This window comes from Lycorma delicatula, chromosome 1 (genome assembly GCF_047948215.1).
Source record: "Lycorma delicatula isolate Av1 chromosome 1, ASM4794821v1, whole genome shotgun sequence".
Taxonomy (NCBI): Eukaryota; Metazoa; Arthropoda; class Insecta; order Hemiptera; family Fulgoridae; genus Lycorma; species Lycorma delicatula.
The window spans coordinates 201333526-201352486 of NC_134455.1; the positions used below are offsets into that span (position 1 = coordinate 201333526).

General features: G+C 31.4%; 1 protein-coding gene across 3 annotated transcripts in view; it reads left to right on the plus strand.

Annotated features, from left to right (window-relative positions):
- Positions 1 to 18961, plus strand: part of LOC142327514 (myotubularin-related protein 10-A) — a 123591-nt gene that overhangs the window by 35316 nt on the left and 69314 nt on the right. For all 3 annotated transcript variants that reach the window (XM_075370644.1, XM_075370647.1, XM_075370656.1), the window contains 3 exons: positions 943 to 1077; positions 4225 to 4386; positions 15067 to 15212. In XM_075370644.1, coding sequence (XP_075226759.1) covers positions 943 to 1077; positions 4225 to 4386; positions 15067 to 15212 — 443 coding nt within the window. The remainder of the gene's footprint in view (positions 1 to 942; positions 1078 to 4224; positions 4387 to 15066; positions 15213 to 18961) is intronic.

Consider the following 18961-nt stretch of genomic DNA (forward strand, 5'->3'; position numbering starts at 1 on the left):
CTGTTGTTAAATCAGTTAAGAAAACTATGTGCAAATGTCATTATGTGTTCTTTGTGAGCACTTTTCAACAATTTCGACCCCCATCTTGTTCACAGTTTATGATAGCCTAGAATGTCAGCCACAATTCTCAGCAACGTTGTCTTTTAAACTTCTGGAAATTCTAGGGAAAAATTGTTAATCGTAAAGCGCCAATTTCCTCTTACTTTTGCATTTACACATTCAACGAGATCATCAGTCCAGACACTAGGCCTGCCACTTTTCTGTTTGTCATGAACATTTTAATGGCCTTTCTTAAATGCACGACTCTGTTGCCTGACTTTTCCATCACTTATTGCGGTAGGCCAATATGTTTCACAATTGACAGTGAATTTTAGTAGTTTTATATGTTCTTGCATTTAGAAATCTAATCACTGATTGAACTAAGCAGGATTTGTTATTACTGCAATCATTTTAACACAATGTCTTGCAAAGGCAAACAGCAATTAACTGACAGAAATGTGGCAGTTACATACCCAACAGACCACTTAAAGCTACTGTGTAAGTGAGTAGTCTGTGTTGACAATTGTTACTTATAACTCATCGGCCCTTACTTTTGAACTGTGCCTTGTGCTTTAAAATGAAAAACATTTCATATTAATTCTTGCATGAAGATTCACTTAAACACTTCTTTTTTAGAGTGCAAAAGTGGTAAATTTTTTATAAATATTCAGTATGCCATAATTTTATAAAAATTTGTCATGTAGAGATAAAAGCAGTGCCAAATTAAAAAAGAATTTATGAACTGTAGGAAAGTACAAACTTGTTATTTTTCTGTTGCTAATATTGCTAGTATTTTACCATAAATCAACAAAATTGTTTGATTTTGTTTTTTGTTGGGTAATGATTAGGTTTTTTTATTGCATTTATCCATAAAAATTTTTTTGCTCAATTTTTTATTTATAGAGAACCGTATTATAGCTGTCCAAGAGAAACAAGTATGTTTCGTGATGCTGGCGAGTGGGGGCGAGAATTGGCTCGTACTGGTTGTGTTGGCTGGAGATTAAGTGGTGCTAATCAAGATTTCCAAATATCATCCAGGTTTGTTTAGATAAAATATTACAACTTATTTATTTACTTCTTTAGTTAGATGAGGTGTGGTGTAGATTTTTAAGCACAAAATATCTCATGATTACTTAGAAGCTCCAGAAAACATATAAAAGGCTTTCTGTTGTAAAGTTTATTTGTAGTTACTGTAGTTAAAATAAATTTGTTTGCTCCAACTAGTAATCATTACTTTCTAAGTGATTTCTCTAGGTTACTAAACTTATTAGGCTAAACAGCTTATTAGGCTTTGCATTCTACGAGTTGATAACATCACTTGGGTTTTTGTCTGATTAAATTTTTTTGCCTATTTGTTACATATTTCTTCTTCTGAATATCAGTGGGTTAAGGCTTTTAAAATAATTTATTAAATTTGAATTTTGTTTGTGCAGTGATTTCAATGCTGCTGATTCTGTTTTTTAAATGGTTATTTTATCCCATATTCACACTGACTTAATCAATAGAGAAAGATCATCGCTGATCTCTGTGGTGGATTGTTAGTATCTCAGCCTTTGATTTGGAGTTCATGGGTTTGAATTGCAGACAGGCATGTCATTTTTCATATGCTGCATATTTTCATTTTCATAGGGCAAAATGACCAAAACAGTCAATCATCTAAAAAAAATTCATTCTTTAAAAAAAAAGCATCTTATATTTTTTGAGATAAAATGCACATTCATTTTTAAAGTTACAAACAAAAAGTTATTTTAGTTGCTGGAATCAGTATGAATTTGGTTTTTCTGAAATTTGAAACAAAATTCATGGTACAGAATTCATCTCACTAACAAACAAAACATGGCTCAATTTATATAAGAAAAAAAATGATTTGGCGAGCAAATAGGTGCATGGATGTTCTCTGGGAGAAGTAACTAGCTAGGCAAACAGCCAAAGCAAATTTTAATGAAATTGTAGAATAAGTAATGTTAGAATGTGCTCCTTAGAGGCTGATAAAACTTGTAACCTGGAGGTATATTTGAAAATACAGACAATTGGCTATAAAGATTACAAAGTAAATTTTAAGTAGAAGTAACTAGAAAAAAACTTTTACGTAGGATAGGAACAGTTTAACTTATCTTTTGTTTTGTCTGGGAATTTTGTAATACTGGACTGTCAAATAATTAAGACCTAATTATCAGATCTCTGTTAGGGAAGTCTCTGAAGATTTTAAAATTTTGAGTCTGAAGACTCAGACTCAAAATTTTATTGAGTATCGAGGTGATAATATTGAGCAATAACTGACTGATGTTACAGTATTGCATATTATGTTAAAGTTGATTCTTTTACTAAATTTCTTATATTATGTTAGCATTCCAAATGTTCTGTTACTAAGAAAATGCTGAAGAAAGTTTTAAATATCATTCTGCTTAATGATGGAGCACGGAAATCATAATCTTTAGATTAACATTCTTCTTACTTACAAAATTCATTTCGTTTATGAATTATATTGTCCAGTAGCTGGATAAGATTGTTTGACAAAATGTAAAAATTACAGCCTCAAAGTTTAATGATTTCATTTTCTATATGAACAAATGATTTCATCATTTCATACATAGTACAGTGAACTCGTAAAAATATGATTCAGTAGAACATATAACCCTGTTTTGCTGATTAACTCATAAAAATAAGTCATGATGCATAATAGTCAGGACGTTAATGGAAACATATATTATATAAAGGGAGTGGAATAAACATTATATAACTGTAATTTTTGCTAAATTAATTTATGAAACACGAATGACGTATCTTTTTGCACTTTGCTCTAATTCTGTTGTAATATAATAAATAAGTGCTACATTAAGCATTGTTTGCATTTCATTAATTGACAACTTTAACATAGGTGGCTCACTGTAATGTAATATAATGAAATTATTGATATGTAATACTAAGGTTGTTAAAGAAATTTTTAGAGATTGTAATAAAATCTGTTGGTGGTGTGACATAAATTATTTTAACTGGAACATATTGCAGTGCTGTGCTGTGAATAATAAACACTTTTTTATTTTCTGTAAATATGTATTTTATACTGGGAATGTTGTATAAATACATAATAAACAGTTTAAATACTCTGCATTATTTATCTATTCCTTCTGTAATTTCTCATAATTCCACTAGCATATTTTAATACATAAGAGTATAAAAAAACGATGTGTAAATGTCTATGAGTGATAGCAATACAAATATTTGCCTGCATGTAGTATCATAGGTTAATTTTTTGCATCTCTTAATATCAGAGGCTTTGATTGCTTGCAGCAGGTTTTCCCTCAATTTCTGCATATATGGCTTCTATCAGTATCTCTACTCTTCTTTCTTAACTTTTTGTTTATTCCACTACTTTACATATTTCATTTTTTAGTAACTACAGAATGAGCAATATAAAACCGAACCCATAATGAAACCGCTACCAAACACTGTTTATGAAAGACTCTCACACAACTAGCGCAACTAGTGGATGTATATATTACTACTGATTGTGTAACAATAAGGTAAATGAATGCATTATTTAAATTACGTTTTATGTTTTTCTTATTTAATTTATCTGCAACATTCATAATATTTGTTCTAGCATTCATTTACTTTATTACATCCTTATCTCCTTATTTTTTTATGTTTGCAGCAGTTTGTATGTTTTTTCTTCAAATCCTTTTCTTTTGTTAGATACATTTTTATACCTGCCCTTTTTTTCTTGATTTTATTTAAATCAGTAATATGAATCTATTTTAAAACATGTTGAAGTAATGTTAATGTTTTAATGTACTATTTAATGTACTTAATGTTTTTCAGTACTATTTAGTACTATTTAAAATGATACTGGTATCATGACTCTTAATTTTTGTTAGATGATCATCTTTGTTCACATTTGGGAAAGGAATTGTAGATTATTAAACATTTTTTTTTTAAATTTTAGTTAGGTTTTGCACCATGTTCAATAAGACAGTGTTGGAATCCATTTACCTTGTGTTCCTTTAATCAGTCTTTTCTACACTTATCCAGTCTTTCATTATATTCTTTCCTTGCTCATCCAAAAACATTATGTATATTTTTTTCATGTCTTAACAGTGTTGAAAAAAATTCGTTATCAGTCTTCTTCCAATAGAACAATAAAAATGTAGGTTATTAGAATGGTTGTTTATGGTTTCCCATTAGCTTGCCACAATGGCTTATTGTGCCATCCAGTGTTTTGGACTGGCAGCTGGGTGCAGCAGCAAGACATTTTCGTGCTGGGCGTCCTCCTCTTTGGTGTTGGAGCTCACCACAAGGGGCAGCACTTGTTCGGATGGCTGATATTTTACCTACAATAACTGATAGGTGAGTCTTAGGATTATGGTTACTTTAAGTGACATTCATTTTTATGATTTATATTATGTTTTTATCATTATTGTTTCTATATTTTGTTATTTATGTAATATTTTTAAGTATAAGATCCATAATTGTGGGTAGTGAAAATGATCTATTTATCAGTTATACTTATTTTAAACGTTTTTCAATCATTCTGTTATTCTCATGTCATTGCCATATTTGTTTCATATTGTAAATTTATATACGCAGTTTAAAAACTTATTTTTTATGAGATTGAAATTATTGGTATGAATTCATTATTTGGGCTATATTCTCATAATTTTCAATGATTGCGTGTATAATGAACATGAAATAAAGAGTAAACAACTGGTGAAAATTTGTTAGACCATAAAAACAATAGAATTAATTTTTATATACTTCCTACTAATTCTGCAAAACGTAACTATTATCTCAGTACTAATATTGAGATTAACACTGCCTCAACACATTGTGCATTTTGAATGAATCATTATTTCTAACCTTTTAAGGCCTTTTGTGTGCATTTGTGATGGCCACTGAAGTAACAGATGGAGCAGTGAATTGAGCAATTTGGTAACACCAGGTGCAGTCTATCCTCTGAAGTAATACCTTATGGTAGTTCCAGAAGCTAAACAGAAAAAAAAATTAATCATGTCTGAACAGGTCAGAACATGTAGCTGAAAACACAGCTGTGTTGTTTGTATTAAGCACTGGATTTAGGAATGAATTAATTTTATTCAGTCTTATTGCTGCCTTAAGTTTGTTAACAGTGGTGTCATAATTCCTCAAAATTGTGTAAATGATGTGGATGCCTTTTTTATATATATGGTGAGTTTATCGTAGAATCAAATAGAAAAAACATTACATCTTTAATTATAAAAGCATATCATTTGTACTTTCAGTGAAAAATTGGTGATCAGGATAAGAGGTGGGCTCCTCATAAAGTATGCACTAATTTTTCTGCATATTGCCAGTTGGTGTACCTATGGTTTGGCATGAACCAAAGGATCATGTAACCGATTATTACTTTTGTTTAACAGGTGTGTCTGTAATTTCTAAAAAATCTAAACATATTGTAAAATATCCTTCATTGCAATCTGCAATCAGGCCACCTGTGAATGTGAGTTTTGAAAGCAGTGATGAAGAAATCGGACAGTACTGAAGAAGACGGCAATGATTTTGATTTTGAATTATCTTCCACTAAACCACATCTTATATCACAAGATGAATTAAATGACTGGATTAGGGATTTAAATTTATCAAAAAATCAAGCTGAACTGTTAGAATCAAGACTGCAAGGTTGGAATTTACTTGAAAAAAAAATACAAAAATTTCAGGCTTTCAAAGCCGACAAAAAGAACTCTCTCAGTATGTTATTGATGAAAATAATTTGGTTTATTGCACAAATATTGATGAGCTTATGTTGTAGTTAGGACAAGTCATAAACCTGAGGACTAGCGCCGTTTCATAGATTCTTCCAAGTATAGTTTAAAAGTAGTTTTACTACACAACGGTAATAAATATCCTTTGATACCAATCGCTTATGGTATTAATTTGAAAGAGACATGCGATGTGATGAAAGATGTTCTTGAAAAAAATAAATTATAAAAAACATAGCTGGAACATATTTGGTGGTTTGAAAGTTAGAGCTATTTTGTTGGACATGCAGTTAGGCTGTACCAAGTACATGAGTTTTCTTTGCGAATGGGACAGCTGAGCTAGGGATAAACATTGTATTACCAAAGAGTAGAAGAAACAAGACAACTCCAAATGGGAAAAATATTATTCATGAGCCCTTAGTTGAACCCAAAAAAATATTTTTACCCCTCTCCATATCAAGCTAGGATTAATGGAAAAATTTTGTAAAAGCAATGAAGAAGGATAGTCTCGGATATTTGTACATCAGACAGAAATTTCCGAATATGAGTGAAGGAAAAATTAAAGAAGGAATATTTGTTGGTCCTCAAATAAGAGAGTTGATCAAAGATGATGTATTTAACAATGTTAAATAATGTAGAAAGTGCAGCTTCGGCTTCATTTAAAGACGTTAACAAAAGTTTTCTCGGCAAACAAAAATCCGACAATTACCACGATATTGTTAATCAACTTCTTACTTGATACAGAGCTATGAGATAATAATATCATGAGACATAAGTGACGAACATGGTGTAGTCGTTTCCACCAAGTCATTTCGGTGATGGAAAGCTGCTATAAAGGGAAATGGAATACTAACATGCTAGCTGATTACTGTTGGACATTAATTTGGGATGTGCCTGAGGCTATTTATAAAAGAAAAGCATCAGCAAAATCATTCTAACACAAGTACGGCCATCCAAAATTGTAAATTTTACAGTTTTTAACTATATTTTCCCTTAAGTTTTTTTGATGCCTAATTCGTTTAAAACTAAGGGTGATAGAAAAATTGTATTTACAGGTCGGTAATTTGCACAAAAAAGCAATTCAAGAAATGGGTAACACATTTAGAGAAACATTAAACAATTTTTTTTGTCTATCAGTGTAATCTACTGATTAAGGATAACATCTGATCATTAATGATCAAGTGAATTACCGCATCGAGATAATAGAAAGCATTGTTCAATGCAGAAACACAAACATGTCAGTGATATATTTATAAACATCAGTGATTCTAACTGTCAAAATTAAACTGTCAATGATTCTAACTGTAAATAAGAAAAATCGAGTGACTAGTTGTGATGTTTCAGAAAGTTTAAGAATTTGATTACTTTTTCTAACTACAAATGATCATGAAATAATACTTCAAAACTTAACCTATACAGAAAATTTGGTGTTCATTACTACCATTAAAAAAAATCCTTTTTGGCACACCAGATGTAGATTTCACCAGTGCTAAGTAGGGGATAACAAAGATTTCCAGCTTAAAGTTAAGAAAAACTTCAAATTTACTCAATATGACAATGGTTGCATGTGAAAAAAAGTTTCACATGTTTAACATAAGACAAGCCCCATCTTCTTAAAACTCCAGCAATATTTTGGTCATCCCTTGCCATAAGAGTTGGTCATATCAAACATTGCTTCAGACAAAAGTTTTAGGAATTGTTTAGAGAACAAACGACCACTTTAAACCGATTTGATACTTAAGGGAGGTATGATTTTTCTTGTCTTTGAAACCCCATTTTCCACCCCCTGGGCCAGTGGTTGGTGATATCAAAAAACTTTACTACATAAGTTTTAGGCTCTTATTCAAAGAATAGTAGGAACTTTAATTGAATTTGATATTTTACTCAATGAGAAAGTTATAGCGATATTTTGTTGTTTCTAAAAAGCCCCCCCCCCATTTCCCATTTTCTTGGACGAATTATATTTTAAGGAACAATTTGAAAGTGATTGGCGTAAAATTACAGTAGTTATCATATCCACAAGAAAGTGAAATATATATATATAAATGCATGTATAAACTTTTGAGCTGACGGTTTTGGAGACTGGGGGATGTGAAATGTAAAGATATGTCAAAATTTTCCAGAAGTCGAATCATGGTACCCATTACAATAGGTAGCTTTCTTATGAAATCTATCTAAAATTACTTAAGTAAAAAGTACAGAGTCTGAACAGCCAACTTTTCAAAATTTTTATGAAACAGAATGTACAAGTATAATAGGTGAACACGCTTAACATGTTTTTCTTTCAATGTAGCACATTGCATTTTTTTAAATATTATTTTACTGTTGGGGTGTACAGTAATAAAAAATAAAGTATAGTAGCCCTTTAAGTTATTTACAACCGTCACATGCAGTTACTGCTATAAATTTTTTGTAACAATATTTTTGTGCAATGTAGTACTAACCAGTGCCCACATTTGCTCTGTAACAGAGTTTTAATATATAGATAAATATAAATTCAAAATCAATTTAATTATGAAAATAAAAATAGGCTGTTTGTTTAAAATAGATTTACCTTACAGTTGTTCCAACTGTGACAAGTGAGAGTTGTATTTTATTAGAAAGTGAAAATGAGCAGTGTGTATCAGATAATGGTATAACGATTATCACCAATTGTAGTTAATTTGTTATTTAGAAACATTTTAAAGTGCAAAACAGGGAATAAAAGTCCAACTTATTTTATTTTTTTGTGACCAAAAATTTTAAATCTAATAATAAAAATGGAAGATTTAAATAAATGGTACATGAAAAAATAAATAAATAAATTATAAAAATAATGTAATATAATAAAATTCATCTTTAAATCTGGCAGATAAAATTCTCGCTAAAATATTCAATACAATTAATACGAGTAGCTACTAAGTATGTTTGCAGATTATTAAAAAAATGAAAATAAGTTAGTTTAATTTCAAATCCATTAAGTTAGTTGAACTACTTTGAAAATGTTTAGTTTTCCTTATTGAAATTTTATAAAAGTGTTTTTAAGTCATAAAAAATATTCTTAAGACATTTTTATCCATGTGCAGATTTGACTTATGTCTAAGTATTCATTGGTGTTGCTGTGAAGTTGTAATTTTCCATCACCTTACAGTATGTGTAGTGCTTTTCTAATAGCAGTTTTAAAATACTTGTTGATGTCATCACTAAAAATTGACATCAACCCATTTAAAATTGCTTGATCAATATTATTTGTTTCAAAATATTCAGAAATGCTTAACACATCTGCAGTATTTTCAAACAACCTCCCAAATGCATGCATATTGGGTTTTAAAGTAGCATCATAGTGCGTAAACTAAAATCATCCTAAAGTTTTATCCAGTCACTATGATATCTGAAGATAATATTTTAGTCCTTTCAATAGTACAGGTGATTCAAAGAAACGGGAAATTAAAAAAATTAAATAATGTTAATGAAAAAGTTTTTTAGAAAATGAATTTTTTTCATGTAATTGTACAAATGTTGCCATTTTAGGATACATATATTTTAGTTTATTTTTTAAAGATGACATCTTGCAGGTAACCTCCTCTTCTACGTAAACACTCACGAATTCTCTTCGTTAAATTGTTCATGGTTTGATGTAACATCTCAATGGAATTTCCGCAATTGCTTCTCGGATCTTTGCCTTCAGTTCTTCCGTTGTAGCAGGTCTACTGTGGAACACTTTGCTTTTAAGGTGACCCCACAAAAAGTAATCGCAAGCTTAGAGATCAGGCGATCTGGGAGGCCATCTAATGTCACCATTTTGTGAAATGACACATTGTCCAAACAATCGGCAATTTCAAAATATCCCGTTTCTTTGAATCACTCTGTATAAATTACTGAGAGGTATAAACTAAAATCACCATCAAACAGTATTTACAATAATATATTATTTCCTATTTTTAAAAGTGAATAGATACTTGTTTTTCAAAACCTGCTTATAAATTTACGTTTATTTTTGTTTGCAATCAGTAACAAAATTATTTGTTTTGTTGGTAACCTAAACACAAATCATTGAGATATTTTTGTTTTACTATCATATCTGATAACCAAATCATTGCCTAATCTAATAGACATAAATCAGGATCAAGTCCTGCATTATTTTTTTCTTTCATTTTCTTAGAAGAAAATTTGTGGGATACAGGAGTAAACATGGTTTTTTTCAGTAAATAGTGAAAGTAAAAACAATTTTTCCAGTTAAAAAGCACTCTTGAAATAAAAAAAAGTGTCCTTATGTCATGTAAAATATTTCCGTGGTTTGAAGAACTGTGAGCAGTGAGGACAACTGTATACACTTTTGATAATCTTATAACAAATTTGGTAATGATATTGTTAAAAACATTTAATATTAATTTATTTGGTAAGTTGACTTTATTTTCCTTATGCTTTAGTTGTTCATAAATATTTCAAACCACCATTTTGGTTGAGGAAATGTATTGTACAATTTGTGCTATGTGTAATTGCATAACTAATTCATGTATTCACTGCTGATTCAGAATGAATATAAATCAATTAAAGTTTGGTGTAATATTTATTAAAACATTTTAAAGAATATAATATAAATGACTGGAGGGGGCCTATGCCCTGCTATTTCCTTTTGATGAATGAATAACACGTATTAAGTTAATTAATTATTACAAATTTTAATCAAATGAATAGATCTTAACATTGTGATTTAATATCTTCAACTAAACAATAATCAGAGAACAATATGTTAAGCGAAGAAGAGCAAATTGCAGGGTCACAGCACTCGTACAAAAAGAAAGAAGAAATCAAGATGATATAACTAAACATAATTGCCCAACAAAAATCGGTAGATTTTTAATTTTCTTTTATCAAACAAAACAAAAAGTAACAAAACAAGTAACACTTGAATGAAATATTAAAAAATTATATTAAATACAGCATATTATAAAAATACATTGATTATGATATTAAATTGACTCAATCATTTGAGACTGGCAACAGGCAATTTGTGTATTGGTCTATGAAGAATTCCATAAGGAAGTTTTATTATTTGCAACATGCATAACACTGTCCGGTCCAAGAAGTGTTTTTACAATTAAGCCATGTTTCCAGTGTCTTGCCACTTGTGTCTTTTTACAACTGATTAAAATAATCCTTGACCACATCTTCCAAAGAGATTAGGTAAATTTTTGAAGTAATTGCCAGTGGCTCAAACACTTGATAGGAACTTCAGTGAAATCAGGGTCAGGAACTGAGGCGAGAGCAGAGCCAATGAGAAAGTAGCCATGTGTTAATAGTTGTGGATCCTTTGAATCAGAAGGTGTAGCAAACAAAAGATGTGAATTTAAACAAGCTTCAGTTTGGGCAAGTGTGGTGTATAGTTCTTTAAAGTAGAGAACATTTTGTCCTACAACATGAAGATGGAATTTGATGGTTTTTATGCCGCTTTCCTACAAATCCACCAAAATGCAGAGAGGAAGTAAGAATATATGGCCAATTTATGCCCTGTGAGATGAATATTGAATTGGAAGTTTTTAGATTTAAATAGTACAAACAATTCATGAAGATTATTGTTTACAGCTGTGAAATTTGTTCCATTATCGGAGAATATTTAATTTGGAAGACTCATAAGATATATAATATGATTTAACACCGCAATAAAGGCTTCTGATGTTAAATTGAATATCAACTCCAAATGAATAGCCTTGGTAGAAAAACATATGAACATGCATGTACAAGACTTTTTCAGGGTCGTTGATCTCTGCTCGGCAAGCCAAATCATTATTGGACCACCATAATCAACAGCACAACAAGAGAAAGGTTTAGATGGAGTGACTTGAGTTACTCCAAATTTTAATTGAATGTACATATTAATATGGACATGAATGATAACCGACCAAGTTGTTGAGTTAATCTTTTCTTTGGAACAAAAGCATTATATATATTTCAAATGATGGATCATATAACGACTTTACCATTGATAATCCAAAATCTTTCACAAAGAGAACTGTGAATTATCTGAATGCTGCCATGTAATAGACACAAGTGTTCACTTTCAATTATAAATCTTGTTAAGTTTGATTTAGGATGTAAGATAAATTGATTTTTATTACCGTATGGCAGCTTGGAATTCTGAAGTTGACCTTCATGAAGCATATCTTTAGAATCTAAAACTGAATTGAGAGAAAATAATTTACTTTGTTTTGAAATCTGTTGCGCAGATCAATGTCATTGATTTCTGAACCAAACTACATCAATTGCAATAGTCAAATGAAAACATTGAGAGTATCACTGATGATGTGATGCCATTTGACATTAGGGATAGACTGTTAAATCTCTGATACTCTGTTAGCAACAAATACTTTCCACTTAGATGACTTACTATGAATCCAGTGAAGAGCAGTCGTGAAGTCAAAAGTACAAATGAATTTCATCGATGACAGTATTTGTAGATATGACTATTTGCTGAGTCAAATGAGCGAAGATCAAATAAGTATATAACTCAAGCCTTGGTGGAGAAATCTGTTTCAGTGGTCCAACATTATATTTAGAATAGAGTGAAATGGATACAATTTCATAGGCCAGGAGACCTATGCTCTGCAAATTCCTTTTGAATTAATGAAAAACACATATTAGGTTAATGAATTGTTACAAATTTGAAATTGAATAGATTTAACATTATGAGTTAATATGTTCAACTGAACATTTCTCAGAGAACAAAACATTCAAGCGGAGAAGAGGAAATTGCAGGATCAGAGCATTCTTAGGAAAAGAAAGAAGAAATCAACATGATATCATAAAACACACACACACACACACATAAGTGTATGTGTTAAATATTTATAAACATATATATGTACACACACACACACACACACACACACACACACATATATATATATATATATATATGTTAATAAATATATAACACATATACATATAATGTGTGTGTGTGTGTGTGTGTGTGTGTGTTAAAACAACAACCGAACCCTTTCAAAGAACTTCCCTCCCCTATTCACACTTTTCCTAGTGGTGTTTCCACTTTTTGAAGCAGTCCTGGATAGCTACATTTGAAATGGCCTTTAAGATCTGTGATGAATTTGCTTTAATGACATCAATAGTCTCAAAATGGCATCCTTTCATCATTTGTTTTAATTTCAGAAATAAGAAAATGTTGCAAGGATTCAGGTCTGGCGAGTAGGGTGGCTGAGGGAGGACATTCATCTGATTTTTTGGCACAAAAATCACAAATTGACAAAGCTGCATGTGTGGACCCATTGTTGTAATGAAGGAAACATGAGTTGTGTCACCACAATTCTGGTTTCTTTTTGCGGATTTCTTCATGTAACCATTATAAAACGCCTTGATAGTACACATGGTTCACTGTTTCCCCTTGAGACAAAAATTCAAAATGCACAATTCCTTTAAATAAAAAAAAACAGGTAGTATCACTTTGACATTGGATCGAGACTGATGTGCTTTCTTGAGGTGTAGTGATCCTTTGCCAATCCATTGTGATGATTGAACTTTTCTCTCAATGTCATAGCCATAAACCCAGCTTTCGTCTCCTGTTATGATCCTTTGCGTGAATGCTTCATTGTCATTGACTTATTCAATAAGTTGCTGACAAACATTCACTCGGTGTTTTTTCTGCTCTTTTTTCATCAAACAAGAAACAAATTTTGCTGCAACTTGATGCATGCTAAATTTTTCAGTCAGAATGTCAGCATTATCCAGTTGAGATGCTAACCTCTTCTGCAAGTTCTCTGACAGTCAATTGGCGATTTGCATGCACCAGATCGTTGACTTTCTGAACGTGGTCATCAGTTGAAGTTAAAGGCTTTCCTGGTCGAGAATCATCTTCAATTGACTGAGAATCACTTTTAAATTGTGAAAACCATTTGTAACATTGCATACGATCCAGAGTATCATCTCTGTAAGCTTGTTCAAAAATTGAAACATTTCTGTGAAAGTTTTTCCCAGTTTTATGCAAAATTTTACGTTGTATTGTTGCTCCCAAAAATTGCACATTACATAAATTGCTACTAACACGTAAACATTTTGCATAATAATAATGATACGAAAACTAAACGAGATATCAACAATCCAAGAACATGTGGTTATAGAGTAGGTTATGTGGAACACAGTTAAAAGCATGTCGCCAGATATCTTCATTGGCGCTTAATTAAAAATGTTTGCTTATTTTCTGAACAGACCTTGTAGATTAGTATGCTTTAAAAATAATTAAAAGGTGAAACATTAAAAAGAGTAAAATTTTTGTTAGTCTTTTTTTTCTAATGAAAAACCAGAAAGGTAATCATTTTCTGGAAAATAAAAACAATCTCTGAAGTAATCTACTGTTTTAATAAGTTTTTGCAGTGTACCAACTGTAGGATATGATCTCTCTTAAATTGCTCTCACAAACAGTATTCAATCCACCATAAAACAAATCGTCATTTTATCTTTTTCTTTGTCCTCCTTAGCTATCATTTTTTAAATCTTTTCAGTGTTATATTAGAAAGATCGGTAGGAAATTTTAAAAAGAAAAAATTAAATGAAAATCATCAAAATAAATTAATAATCTGTTGTTTAAAAATGTTCATGTATATCATGATAATAATTGTAAGCAGATTTTCAACTAAACTGACAAGAAAAAAGTAAGTATTAATTTTGTAGGAATTTCTTATTAATGTATTATGTTTAATTGAATCATGGAATATTAACAATAAAAGTAAAAATCTCATCTTTATGAAAAAAAGATTGGATTTGTTTTTGTACCCTTCTGGTTCAAGTACATTTGGAATGACATAATAAGTAGTAATTACATTATCGTAGAATCAAATACTTGACTGTATAGAAGGTGCAGAATGTTCCAAATATTCATTGGGTCATAGAAAATCATAAACCCGCAAACCAGAAACATGTATGTAAGGGAATTTATATACATCGCAAGCATTAGTATGTTTTTGTTTATCTATTTTTTTATTGATAAGCTGCAGTTCATTATGGATGATTGTTCGGTTTCATATAATTAATTGCGGATTATATTTTGAGAATGGTACAGGTGTTTTGAACATTTTCATGTATGTTTTGTGAAAGAGTACATAGTGGTGAAAACAGGATTTTTTAGTTACTGAACTATCATAACTGTCATTTTACAATTAATGTAATCATAACTTGGTAGTTGTACAACTTGTGACTCAAGTATAATTTACATTTGTGAGTAATTATATTATATTAATTAAATTATGTAAAATTAATTCACATTAGTCTGTATGTTATTATTTTATGTTATTTTGTTACGTAGAGTACAAGAAAATATAATGCTAGAAACTGTTAGAAAGAGCCATCCTACACTTGCTAAACCAGAAGTTCTAGAACTTACCAAAGATTTACCTTCACCACGTGAAATCCAGAGTCGCTTTATTAAATTACGTGAACTTTGTGCACCAGGTATGTAACCTTAATCAAAGTGTGTTTGAAGTGAAGTATGGTTGTTTGTAGTATTGTGTTTTGAGAAATTTCCTGTATAATTTTGTAATCACCATCAGGAAAGAAAAAAATAAGTTTAGGTTCATAGAAGTAAAGAATTCCACGTGGTTCTTTTAGATATCTGGGATATATATATATAAAACAAAAATTAAATATGGTGTTGAAAATTGACAGTCTTCAATAAAAATTAACTCCATCTTACTCCTCTGTATTAATGTACTATTAAATGTTAGGAAGTAGATTTATGGAGAATTTTTCTGGGTACTTTTGTTTGTAACTATTGTTCTTAAGAAATATATTTTGGCTCGGGTAAAAAGCTTTAATTCTGAAAATGTTTGCTTATATTTATGCTTATTTTGGAAAATAATACATTTTTGTTATTATTCTTTCTTTGGGGTCATTATCGTGCTAAAGGTTTATGGTGGTGGATGTCTAGCTTTGATAAGCTGTTTGTAGATGCCTTTACAAACAGCAAAAAGAAATATTTAAAATTTTTGTGAAAAATTTCTTTCTCATTACTTTGATACCAGTTCTTCTTTTAATGAGATACTAATAGACAAAATTTGTTTTTTAATCTTTTTTCATATTTTTGTTGCATTTAATCTTTGGCTTCTTAGGTAAGGCCTTTCACATTACTTTATCAACTGTTGAATATATCTTCTATTCAATATTAGAAATTTCTGTAGTTCCCTGAGATTTTGTGAAGCATTAAAATTTGCTTTACTCTGCGATTCTTTGGAAATTATTAATTACTATTAATAATTATTTTTACTATAATAATGTCTACATTTTATATATGTATATTATATAGTTATTAAATGTTATTATGGCTGTATAAGGAACTCTTTCTCAATCTAGTGTTAACTTCTCCAATGTTTTCATCCATTCATATACTGGTGTGTGTGTATATATACTGGTAGTATGTAAATACAGGTGAGCAACATAAAACTGAACCCTTGATTTAACTGCTGCAGAATCGGTATATTACATTGGAATGAAATTTTATGAATGATACGAATAAATTAAATAAGAAAAACGTAAAATGTAATTTATATTTTGCATTTATTTAACTTATTGTTACAAGAGATGTTCAAAATGACCACTCTGGCCAACGATACACTTTTGTGCTTAACTAATCATATTGAAAGTCGTCTGATGCAAAACAATGTTGTCAATTGCATTGATTTTTTGGTGAATTTTCAGCTTCAGTTCATCAATATTACGGGGATTAGATGCACAAACTTTCTCCTTTAAGTAGTCCCAAAGGAAAAAATCGCAACTAGACAACTTTGGGAAACGTGGAGGCCACCATCTCAGCTAACAGCTCATTGTCCATCTCCTTCAGGTTGTTACACAGTTGTAATGCAGTACAGGTTCAATTTTAATTCATGAAGAATTTTACGAAAAGATGTATATTTAACACCAGATTGTTGGGATAATTTGCGTAGTGATTTTTTTTGGACTGGTAGAAATTCTTTCGATATCAGCAATAGCCTGTGGAGTCCTAATGGAAGGTTGCCTATTTCGTTTTGCATTTGAAACCGAACCTGTTGTATGCCATTTTTGAACCAAATCATTTATGCTACTCATTGCTGGGATACAGGCATTTGGAAATTTCTCTACGAATACTTGACATGATTCTTCAAATGATCCAAATGAATTTAGGCCTCAACTGTAGCTGGATTGATTAAGGCATTTTACACAAACATAACTGTACTCACAATATTGCACTGTAAAAAAACGTATACTGCACTGAGACGTAACCATCTGACAAACGGCAGCAACAATCAGTAGTAACATATACATCCACTAGTCGTGCTAGTTGTGTGAGAGTCATAAATAATGTTGGGTAGCAGTTTCATTATGGGTTCAATTTTATGTTGCCTACCTTGTATACACACCCATGGATCTGTACGAGGTGTGATCAAAAAATACGGTGAATGAATTTTTATAGCGGCAACTGCCGACGCTACATCCATATGCTGTAATTTGTCCAATAGCGTGATCAACTGAGACAGGCAGGGACAAGTTGTAACATGTTCGAGCTTGCCAGTCAGCTGCCAGAGCCGCTAGAATGAGGTTGTGTTTATTGTGTCTGTCGCGCAACATGGATTTTGAACAACGCATTAACATTAAGTTTTGTTTTAAGTTGCAAAAGAGTGCCAAAGAAGCTCACGAAATGTTAGAATCGGTGTACAGCGATAACGTGGTAACTTTGAAGACTGTGTACAAGTGCTATGACCGATTTAAAAACAGAAATGAGTTTGTTAAAGACGAGCAGCGTGCGGGACGTCCAGTAACCTCAAAAACAGTTGAAAATGTGCAAAAAGTGGAAACAATGGTTCGTTCAAACAGGCGAATGACTATTCGAGAGCTATCGGAAGACCTTAACATCTCGTACGGATCCGTTCAAAGCATTTTTACTAATGAATTGCAAATGAGACGAGTGAGTGCGAAATTTGTTCCCAGACTTTTGAGTGATGAACAGAAGGAAAATCGTGTGTCAATTTGCACGGAGTTGAATGGTCGTCTTCATGCAGATCCAGACTTCATGGCCAAAATTGTAACTGGAGATGAAAGTTGGGTCTATGTCTATGACTGAGACCAAAATGCAGAGTTCCCAATGGAAAACCGGTTCATCTCCTCGCCCTAAAAAAGCATGTCAGTCAAAATCCAACATAAAGATCATGCTCGTTATTTTTTTCGATAGTGAGGGCATAGTGCGATCAGAGTTCGTTCCAAGGGGAACAACTGTAAACTCTGAATTTTATATGGGTGTACTGCAACGTTTGTGAAATGACGTACGAAGAAAGCGACCAGAAAAATGGACCAATGGCTTTCTTCTTTGCCACGACAACGCGTCGTGTCACACCTCGCTTCTCATTCGCAAGTTTTTGGCCGAAAAAAGTGTTCCTGTCTGTCCGCATCTGCCATACTCACCGGATTTAGCACCTTGCGACTTTTGGCTCTTCCCAAAAATTAAAACTGTGCTTAAAGGAAAACGTTTTGACACCATTGCTGACATTGAGAGGGCCACGACCGAGCAGCTGAAACCCCTTCCGAAAGACACCTTCCAGAAATGCCTCCAGTCATGGAGTCAACGTTGGGATAAGTGCATTGCTAGCCGAGGACAGTACTTTGAAGGAAATTAAATCGAATTATATGTAACCTTATTACTTTTTTAAAAAAAAATTATTCACTGTATTTTTTGATCACATCTCGTATATGTGTGTGTACATATATTTAATTAATTAATATATTGATCACTATGTTAATAAAATTTATTATTATTTGAAATATAAACCACCAAAACACAGTAATTATACTTACCATATTAAATCCAATAATCAGTTTTCACAAGACCTTGCATCTTCAGTTGGTATTGAATTTTATAACTACATTAAAACAATTTGTAGTTTGTTGAAATTGTATTTTTTTTTAATTTGAAAATTATTATGGACGTATGGGTGGGAGGGGAGTTTATTTACACTGTATTAAATTCAGCTTAATTGGGCTTCACTGCTGCTGGAAAAGGTGGGGGTAAGCCATGGTGGGGATCATCTGGTGTATTCATTTATGGTGTAATGATCTTAGTCATAGTGAGTGTGGAACAATCGCAGATACAAGTGCATTCACTGTGAAAGAGCTTGTGTGTGGTTCCATGAATTTCCATACTCTGGTAAAACATTGGAGAACATTATGAATGACTT